We start from the raw sequence: 10,901 nt of genomic DNA, 5'->3' as shown, positions 1-10,901 counted from the left end.
TAAGCCTAGGGCCAACCCTAAATTTATAAATTAATTCTAGCTCTTTCCATTACTCATAATTTATTCTAAAGGTTAATCTAGACTTAGGTTCAACTCAATTTCGAGCATTTAACCTTTGCCCTTTTTGCTTTTATGTTAATGCCCAAACCTTGGTAGGACCTTAGTAAATTGATGAACCCTTTCATTGTCTTTAACCTTAAAAAATTGGGTGATGGGATAACTTAATACTAAGGATATAATAATTTACTAAATTAATTAAATTATGGAAGAAACCTTAGGCCAAATCCATTTTTAGAGAGAAAAAATTGGCCTAAATGCTCTAAATTGACTTGAGCCCAAGTCTAGATTAAGCTTTCGAATAAATTATAAGTAATGTGTATGAATTAGAATAATTTGTGAATTTAGGCTTGGCCTTAGGCTTTTAGAGAAAGAAAGTAAGATTAGGATTATAGAGAGAGAAGACAACATTAAGATGGGGAAAATATATTAGCTTAACTAGGGTTTGTTAGGATTAATATTTAGAATTTCTTTTAAATTTGGTGCAAGTGCAACCAAAAGGATTCTAGAGAGAGAAAACTCTATACGGAGAAATTTAGAGGGATAAAAGGGATAAAAGGGAATTCTAGAGAGAGTAAAGGGACGAGACCCTCTATGCAAGTATGGATTAAGATCAAGATTAGATTAAAACCCTAGAAATTGACTCTAAAAAATCAAGTTGTATTAAATATGGTTGGATTAGATCAATATCTCTTAAGAAACATTCTTAATAGAGAGAGAAAACCCTAATTAGTCCTTAAATCAAGGAACTACAAGTACTTTAATCAAGTGCAAGGTTATAGTCAAGAAGAGATTCTTGAGTGCATGAAAGAGACCGAATCAAATGACTCTTAATGATAAATAAGGACCATGATCAAAGTCAAGAATAGGGAATGCAAGGATTGGATATGCTTAATTTCATAGATGCCAAGTCCTTAAGAATTGTAAAGATGATAACAAGAGAAAAGAGACCAAGAAATTAAAATTAGGATATTTTAGGAACCCAAGGGAGATCATTAAGAGTAGTGACCAAAAGACCCCTAGAAATTCTCGACATAAGATAAGGCCAAATAAGAGAACTAGAACTTTAACCCTAGAATGACTCTTTTTTTGGTACATAAAGGACCTGAAGTAAAGTTTATTGGTTCAATTTATGGACTCAAGAATTAGAAATGATCCCGAGAAGGGAAGAATTTAAAGAAGACCTGGCTAGGATATGTTATGGCTAGAGAAGTTCAATTTGCTTGGAGTTTCGAGTGGAGAGGTGCGATGTCTCGTCAAACTTATCATGGTGTGATGTCTCGTTGAACTTGTGATGGTTCACACTACTTAAAAAGTAAAATATAGTGCATATTGCTAGGAATATTGCTTATTTGTTTAAGATACTATATTAATGTGATGCATATGTGTTTATTTGTGGAGGTACCACATAGGTTTATGGATTGTCGTAGTCGTAGGGTACATCACACGAAGCTGAGACCTTGATCCCTCTTGGGCGGCAGACATAGGTGTGCTCCTAGCACACGATTGGTGTGATAGATAGGAAGCAAAGCCTAGAAAAGGTTAACACTCAAATTTGGGTTGACTCGAGTTACGATACTTTGGTCGGGTGGACCCAAGTTACGGGTACTTTTTAGACGAAACAAACTTGTGTTGTTTAAAGATGAGAAGAACCTAGGACGAGTAAATTAGATGGCAATCATAAACAAGGATAGAAGAGTTATCTTCATAATCGAGGAGTTAGGATATCTTGTTGAACCTTGGGGAGCCGCTTGATGTCACATGCTTGTGGGACCATGGAGTCCTCATGCAATGATGACCTTCTAGCATAGAGTTCCATGGAGTCCTCACGCAGTTGTGATCTTCTAGCATAGAGTTCCATGGAGTCCTCTATGCAATGACCTTTTAGCATAGAGTTCCATGGAATCCTCCATGCTAGAAGGTCACCCACTATGTAAAGGTCATTAATGTGTAGAGAACTCCATGGAACTTTATGCTAGAAGGTCAAGTCACCATTGCATAGAGGACTCCATGGAACTCTATGCTAGAAGGTTAAGTCTGCGTGTAGAGGACTCCATGGAACTCTATGCTAGAAGGTTAAGTCTGCGTGTAGAGGACTCCATGGAACTCTATGCTAGAAGGTTAAGTCTCCGTGTAGAGGATTCCATGGAGCTCCATGCTAGAAGGTGACCATTGCATAGAGGACTACATGGGACTCTATGCTAGATAGTAGAAGGTCAAGTCACCACTGCGTGTAGAGGATTCCCTAAAGCTTCTAGCATGGAGGATTCCATGGAGCTCCATGGAATCCTCTACACACAGACTTAACCTTCTAGCATAGAGTTCCATGGAGTCCTCCATGCAGTGGTGACTTGACCTTCTAGCATGGAGGATTCCATGGAGCTCCATGGAATCCTCTACACGCAGATTTAACCTTCTAGCATGGAGTTCCATGGAGTCCTCTATGTAGTGGTGACTTGACCTTCTAGCATAAAGTTCCATGGAGTTCTCTACACATTGATGACCTTTACATAGTGGGTGACCTTCTAACATGGAGCATACACTAAAATGTATACATTTTTGAGTCATATTAACACTTCAAGTGCATCAACAACATAGGCATTAAGATACCTCCTCTCTTATGTGCATTTATGAAAATTCTATTCAATGATTTATATATTCTATTGATCATTCTAGCAATGACACATATATGTAATATATCATGATGTATTTCTTAACAAACCTCTTGCATATCATGGTATGCAAATCTATGTTGTTATGACCATTCAACATTTTTACAGCATCTGATATTTGAACCACACCAAACCTTGTTTGCTTGGCTCCGACACCATATCCCATCATCTCACCCACAACATTTCTATTAAATTTCATAGCATACTTGGTTCTTAATTTACAAACAATCCATAAGAACTTCTTATAAAAAGTAAGCCACAAAGTCTAATACCTTGTGGCCCTTATTCTTCTTTTTCTAGCACCATACATTTAACAAAAGCAACTCCAATTGATGCCGCTTCCTTCCTTTCCAAAATGCCAGAGGGTACATTTTTTATACTGGCAAGGTGTGTTTGCTGCTCATTTGCTGAGAGATTTGAAATTGACTTCCTTACATCAAAAGTACAATTACTTAGTTGAACATTATTTTCCTCTAATAAATTAATCTTGTTCTCCATGTCATGTTTTTAGCTTCCAATGATGTGGAATTTATCTCTTCAACCTGCTTTCTCCATAGCCACAATTGTTCATTGTGCCTTCGTTGTATGCCTTGAATTATTTACAAAGTACAATCAAAGTTTTTGTTTGTAACTGTCTCATCATGGGTAAGGGATTGAAGCCTAAACAATATCCAGAAAGAACATTATGCCCATCTCCTAAAAAACATAGAAATGTAGTGACATTCTGAAACTTGGGTGTTGAACTTAAAAGAGCTGTTCTCTTGGATAAATCATGAGAGCATGTGTATAGATTAATGTTTTTTCAATTTCGTACATGCAAGCTTTCCAAATCGACATCTCTCATGATCTCACTTTTCCTAACACTTCGAAGGCGTGCATACTGATGATGTTCATGATTAAAATCCACGTGCATATCCATTGCTACAGTTCAACAACTCTTAATTTATGCAACTCCATCAATGCAAAAATGGTTGGCACTATATTGTTTGAGATAATAACACCAATAATTTTTTTATGGATACAAGGTTTGGCCCCATGAAAGTGACAATGAAAGCAATTGAGGGTTTGTTGAGTTTCCACCTCTTTCACCTACTTTATCAAGGGAAAGGTAGTTAGAACGATAAGATAGAACAAAGGTTGATGCCATCATCTACATTAACTTACAACAACTTTTAGTGCATAGGCATTTTTAGTCCAAAACATGCGCATATATGCTCTATTTTTCAACAAACTTAATGTCAACAAGCATTCAATTATGCCCTTTATTGAGTCATGCTAAATTTATGTACACAACTTGAATCTCTTTAAGATAATTTACAAAACAAGTTTAGTAGCTCTTTGGCACTTCATTAACCTCACTTAATGTTACATTTTTTTTCTATAATTTCAATTTTGAGATTTTGCTTAAGAAAATAATTGCTAAATGGCTAAATAGAACAAAATAACTTACCCCATATCTTATTATCATCTAAAGTATTTTGGGGTAAGGATAAATGCCTTAAACATGGGTATATATGCTCCTCAAAAAGCTATTTTTCAACAACCTTAATGTCAACAAGCATTTGATTATTCCCTTTATTGGGTCATGTACACACAGCTTGAATCTCTTTAAGATCATTTACAAAACAAGTTTAGTACCTCTTTGGCACTTCATCAACCTCACTTAATGTTACATTGTTTTTTTCTATAATTTCAATTTTGAGATTTTTGCTTAAGAAAAATAATTACCAAATGGCTAAATAGAACAAAGTGACTCACCCCTATATTTTGGGGTAAGGACAAATGCCTCAATATTGATATACATATGCATATGGAACAAAGAGAAACATGCCAAATTTGGAGAACTTTAATGTAGGGAGTGCATAATGCACAAACACAAAAGAAAACAACCTTAATTTTCATAAATACTCTAGAGAAGAAACATTTAAGGTAGACACAATCATTCAAAAATCTGAATGTTGATAATAGTCCTCATTAATTATTTTAAACTCTCATAGTACTAGAGGCTCAAGCTATGTGGAAGCATTTGCAGTCTTGCTTATTGTTTAGGTTTGGTGTCTATTATTGGTGGACCTCTCTACCTTGCCTTTTTCTTTCTAGCAAATAGTGCTAACTAAAGCTGAAGCAAATATTTATCTAAGTTTGGTATCTATTATTACTTGCCTTCTTCTACCTACTAGCAAGCTGAAGCATTTTTTAGCAGTAGCATAATCATGCACTACTATTCTCATACTTAGCATGCATCACATGTGACATGGCTTTCATTAGCCACCTCCCCCACCCTCACCCCTCTCTCTCTCTCTCTCTCTCTCTCTCTCTCACACACACACACACACACACACACACACACACACACACACACTAAGGTGTCCCCACCACACTAAGGTACATGTCCCCATGTCACTAAGGTACATGTCTTTCATTAGCTCTCTCTCTCTCTCTCTCTCTCTCTCTCTCTCACGTGCGTGCGCGTGCGCACACACATAATAGGATGAAATTCTAAGGCTTATCATAACCTTTATTTAGAAGACATGTAATTTCATGCCAAAGATCCCTTGTTTTAGGCACAATAGGTCCTTTAATTAATGTTTTTAAAAAGGCCTTCTCCCTTCAAATAAAGTGGTCTTACTTTAAGCCCAAAAGAGATTTGTTACCCATCAAAGCCTTCAAATTTACACCATGGTCTTAAGGGTCTTTCAATGTGAAAGTGACTAGACTTAAGATTTCCAAGGACATTATTCCCACTCTTTCACAGAATCTCTAGATTGGTGCGGCATGACATTTTCTCAAAAAACAAACAAGTAGGAGATGTACTTTCTTCCTCGTCTTTGGTAAATCACCCCACCCTACAAATTTGGAAATCCCATTCTCTTGGTCCAAGTGAAGGATACCTTGGGAGGCGAGTTGTCTAGTAACCCGTTCCTTGCATGGAACAGTGCATCTTCTTCCAGCTCATGTCTTGGGTCTTTTCATGAGTCTCAAAGGAAAAACTCGTTGAATCTACAAAACACATGGTGGACTCTAACAATAGGTCCCTCTTAGTTTTGCAAGGCCACATTAATAAAATGGCTCATATTTTTGCAAAAAAGGCTTAGAAAAAGCTTGAGGAGGATAATGGTGGCAAATTTTAAAGGAACATATTTTCAAAGATAATAGCAAAACAGGATGGTATAAACTACACGCTAGCAAAAAGAAACACACAGTGGTTTTAAGTACACAAGCAAAACACGTAAGGGGGGATTACACAAGCAAAAAGAAATACACAGTGGTTTTAAGTACACAAGCAAAACACATAAGGGGGGATTACTACTAATTAGCATAGTAAAAAAATACACAGTGGTTTTAAGTACACAAGCAAAACACATAAGGGGGGATTACTACTAATTAGCATAGTAAAAAAATTCAAATTGAGAGGGGAAAGTCATGTTAGTAAAAAAATTCAAATTGAGAGGGGAAAGTCATGCTACGGCGCATGCCACGTCTCAGCGTTTATAGGGAAAAGGGCGCATGCCACGTGTTACGGCACATGCCACGTCTCGGCGTTTATATGGTTGGGGTGCTCTGGAGGGGGTGCTTATCATAAATTAATTAATTAAATAAAAAAAGGTTGGGGGTGCTTATTCAAGGGGGAATAAAATATATTAATAATTATAAAATTGCTCTCTCCCCCTTCTCTACCCTTTCCGCTCTCTCTCTCTCTCTCTCGCCTCTTCGAAAGATTCAGCTAACGCGCTTTGCTTTCTGTGACCACATTACATAGCATATTCGACTGATCTCTCTCTCTCTCTCTCTCTCTCTCTCTTATATCCAATCCCAAAATCCCACTCACTTCTAGTTTGTTTCCTTGTGCAGAGTCCATAGATAGTATCGGCCCTAACTCTCTGTGCGCTGTCTTTAGACCTGAAATTATCAGAAAAGAGAAATCTATGTACCAAGCACTAGGGTTTCCTGGTCCCTGCTTTCTCTAGATTCATTTGTCCTTATCCTACTTATGTTGGAGCTCCAGGTGAAGCCCCATAAATGCCTCGGAAGCATCGCCTGCTTTGATACAGTAAGTCTCCTGTTTCCATTCACCTGTTTTTCCTCTCTTTTTTTTGGGTCAAATACTTTTTTATTTTTTCACAGATCTTCCGAACACGCATCAACAAGTTTTCGTGTAAAATGAAGTGCAGCAGGCTTGAATCTGCAAGTTAATGGCTTGCTTTGGTGGATGGAGTTGTTATCCTGGCAAAGGTTACAGAAGTGACAGGTTAGTATAAAACTAAATAGATATAGATCAAATGCATTGGAAACTAGGCCAGGTAAACCCTTTATTGCAGTTGGGTGTGGGAAGGATGATAACTTTGCCATGTCTGAGGGTGAGGGAACACATCCCAAGAGGCGGATCTGTTACTGTTTGCAGGGGTGGAGCATCTGTGATGTTTGTGAAACACGTTGACATCTGAAAAGATAACTGAGGGCTGTGCGAACACATTCCAAGGAGGCTGATCTCTCTTAACCTGCTGTGCTTTGCATTAAGAATGTCACTGGACTACTTTAGAGTTGAGATTTGAAACCTGACATGACCAAAGACCACTATGGAGGCATTACAAGTCTATGTGAGACTCACTAGGGGCATTATGAGACATATGAAAAGAGTACCGACTCTGGAGAGTCCCCATACCCATTTTCCTTAAAAGAGTGTGCCTGAGATGCACATTTTCACATCACAAGCTGTACCACACATCAAATAATGTTTTTGTCTATCTTTTAAAGGGAAAATCCAAGTACTGTCTCAAAAGTAGTGTTTCCGGTCCCAGGTTTGCAAAAACATCCGCAAGATGTTGACGTGATCCTATACTCTGTTTGTACGAATGTATATACCACTAGATCTTATTGACTATTAAATGTAGCTATGGACTTAATATTGTTTTTGTTTGTTTGCAGAGGTTCAAGCCGAAAGGGAAGTCACTGGCGGATTTTTTCACTTAAAGAGCTGCAGGCTGCCACAAATAATTTCAATTACGACAACAAGCTTGGTGAGGGAGGTTTTGGAAGTGTATATTGGGGCCAACTATGGGATGGGTCCCAGGTATGAGTCTTCAAAACCTGATTTTACCAAATAAAAATTAAGTTATTTATTTATTTCAAATCTTTTCTTTGTGTCGTCTTTCATTTTTTTTTCTCTTAATTATGTTTGTCAAATTGCTCCAATTTGTAAGTTTGGATGTGTTCAAATCTTATGAGGGGTGTCTTCAGACGTGTCTGGCTGGACGACGTCTGAAGCTGACACGAGTGGCATGCCTTTCTGGCAAAGAGAGTGGTTGCTCATGACCTATCTGACACTGTTTGTGGACCCATCCGAGGAAGGTTCGCCAGTTGAAGTCCGCACCTGTGGAAGTTAATCCAGCAAATTTGTCTGGTGGCTGGCATGCACTAAAATACAACAAATGTGGGGCCAAAGGGCTTGGGTGGATTGTTCATGGAAGCCCCCCTTAGTCTACCTTTCAAGTTACGAGTGTTGAAACTTGAGAAGTCATAGTTGCACTGTTTAGTCGACCTTGATATGTTGAGCATAGATGCAATCATACACGTTTGATTGCTCAAGCATGTATGAATCCTATGTGCTCTCCCGTCCACGATTTTCAAACATTTGGTTTTCAAATGTTTGAAAAATCAAGTACGATTTGTGCCCAAATTTAATAGTTTTAAAGATTAGATGCTTACTTACATGAACACTCAAGTAACAGTTGTCACTTTAATGCCCGAAAGTCAAATCAGGCCCATACATGATAACAAGAAACTTATATCTCTTAGCCAAAAGTTGCGGAAACTCCGTTTCTGAATCTCACCCGAGAATTTTCTCACGATTTTCCCTTGGTAAGTTTTGATTTTCCCCAATTTTCCTTGTTCTCTCTGTTACATTATGATATATCCCAAGTTTCTCCTCTATTTCTCTCAACTTTTTTTCATCATTTCTATTTACATCTACTATATAATGCTAAAGACAATGCCGTTTCCTAGCTGTTTCCATTTCCTAGTTTCAAGCCGTTTTTGTTGCGGAGACATCATCCGTTTCCATTGCATGCAACTATGCCATACACAACCACCCAGCTCTCAGTCCAATGCACAATTTTAAAGTTCACAATCAGCCTGAGGCACATATGAGTCGCCTTGAGTTTATTGTTGCTTTTGGGATTAGGCTTTGGGACATCATATTTTTCCAGGATGTATCGTTCTTCCAAATGTTTGAAGTATGATAATTATGATTGCAAATATGATGTTGATTGTAGAGTGTCGTGATTGGTTAGCTATGGCTGTGTCTGCTGCTGCTATGTCAAGAATGCATCAGGTTTTCTTTCTAACATCTTTCATTTTATCAGATTGCAGTGAAACGTCTGAAGGTCTGGAGCACGAAGGCCGAGATGGAATTTTCTGTAGAAGTTGAAATTCTTGGCCGGGTCCGCCACAAAAATCTCTTAAGCCTCCGAGGTTATTGTGCAGAAGGTCAGGAGCGCCTGATCGTGTATGATTACATGCCAAATCTGAGCCTACTTTCACACCTACATGGGCAATATTCATCAGAAAGTCTTCTCGATTGGACCAAACGAATGAACATTGCACTTGGATCAGCAGAGGGCGTCGCGTGAGTATAAATAAGAGGCAGCCATTATTCCAGTTTCAAACATCAAGAAAGAGCTCTCTGATACAATGGCTTCTAATCCTTTCTCCTTGCCATTTATGTGATTGCTTTTTTTGATATGTTGGTCAAAGTGATTTTAAAACCTTTTTTGTTGCATGGTTTCTTGTTGCAGATATCTGCATCATTTTGCTACCCCTCATATCATTCATAGGGATGTCAAAGCAAGCAATGTCTTACTGGATTCCAATTTTGAGGCTCAGGTAGCCGACTTTGGGTTCGCTAAGCTTATTCCAGAAGGTGCCACTCATGTCACCACAAGAGTGAAAGGTACACTCGGTTACCTTGCCCCTGAGTATGCCATGTGGGGCAAGGCTTCTGAGAGCTGTGACGTTTATAGTTTTGGCATATTGCTACTAGAGCTTATAAGTGGGAAGAAGCCCATTGAGAAACTGGGGCATGGTGTGAAGCGCAGCATTGTTGAGTGGGCGGCACCATTGCTCGTGGATGGAAAAGTGGAAGAGCTTGTAGATCCAAAACTCCATGGAAGATATGATGAAGATGAGCTGATACGTGTCGTGCAAGTGGCAACAATGTGTGCTCAAAATGCTCCCGAGAAAAGACCGACAATGCTAGAGGTGGTTGATTTATTGAAGGGTAACAGCAAGGATGATGAGACTTCGATTGTAGAGGATGACAGCCAAATTAAAAGTGAATCAAAGCTAGATATGACAGTAGATGGATTGGAAATACCGGATAATGAGGGTTTACAGCAGAGCTCTGTCACATAATTCAGTGGGTCTAAAGCCACCGTCAGTTGGCAAAGGCTTGCTCCCATGTCAACGAGGAAAATTACACGTAGCTAAGTAATCATATTTTTCTGAAGTGCAGACATTTATTTATGGCTTTTGAAGCAGTGATCATTTATACTTTAAATCTTTGGACCAGACGTGTATGTTTTGTGTTGTACATTGTTCTTGTGAGCTTCTTTGGGTGGAATCGAAACATTTGCTTGGCTTTGCCTGCTGTGAAAACCCTTCAAAAGGCCTGATAGTTGAAACTTTATGTTTCACATAGCATGGTGAAGTGCTGGCTGTTATACCCAAGCACCAATGGTGACATCACAATGGGTGTTTGATAGTGTAAAATGACCCATTATATCATACAGGATTATAAGTTCCTGAAAAGGCTGAATGGTGGTCTTTGGCAAGCAATGGTTCTAAGTTGAATGATTTCATATTCTGACACAAGTGGGAATTAATATCATCAATTAAGCTGCTGAGCTACCTTTCATGCACATCGCTAATTACAAGCTTCTTCAGAAGTTGCTAGTGTTGACAAGAACACTCATATATATGCCCAAAGTCTTAGACAAGAGTTGGATCCCCATAGGAGATAATTGGGAAACTTGCATACCTTATACTTTTGAAATTGCTAGTTAACGGGTAGCAGTACACGAAGAAAATGCTGGCAACGATTTGGACTTAAACCAAGTTGTGTTGCACCACGTGGTTTTAGGTTCTTCACTCTTTTCTACTTTCACTTTCTTTTTG

At 38.4% G+C, this 10,901-nt stretch overlaps 1 protein-coding gene across 3 annotated transcripts; it reads left to right on the top strand.

Annotated features, from left to right (window-relative positions):
* Positions 1 to 6,419: 6,419 nt before the first annotated feature.
* Positions 6,420 to 10,365, top strand: LOC147638632 (PTI1-like tyrosine-protein kinase At3g15890). 3 transcript variants are annotated; one of them, XM_086798563.1, is made up of 5 exons: positions 6,420 to 6,780; positions 6,902 to 6,978; positions 7,656 to 7,800; positions 9,092 to 9,354; positions 9,524 to 10,365. In XM_086798563.1, exons 2-5 carry the CDS (start codon positions 6,923 to 6,925, stop codon positions 10,137 to 10,139), a joined length of 1,080 nt encoding a protein of 359 aa, XP_086654689.1. In that variant the 5' UTR covers positions 6,420 to 6,780; positions 6,902 to 6,922; the 3' UTR covers positions 10,140 to 10,365. The 3 variants fall into 3 exon arrangements, with proteins under 3 accessions (XP_086654689.1, XP_086654690.1, XP_086654687.1); XM_086798564.1 differs by having other exon boundaries at positions 6,897 to 6,978; XM_086798561.1 differs by having other exon boundaries at positions 6,855 to 6,978.
* Positions 10,366 to 10,901: the final 536 nt, after the last annotated feature.

Source organism: Cibotium barometz, chromosome 5 (assembly GCF_041138505.1).
Source record: "Cibotium barometz isolate CiBa-2024 chromosome 5, ASM4113850v1, whole genome shotgun sequence".
Lineage (NCBI taxonomy): Eukaryota > Viridiplantae > Streptophyta > Polypodiopsida > Cyatheales > Cibotiaceae > Cibotium > Cibotium barometz.
Note: the sequence above shows the minus strand (reverse complement) of the source record. Positions and strands in the feature narration are given on the sequence as shown.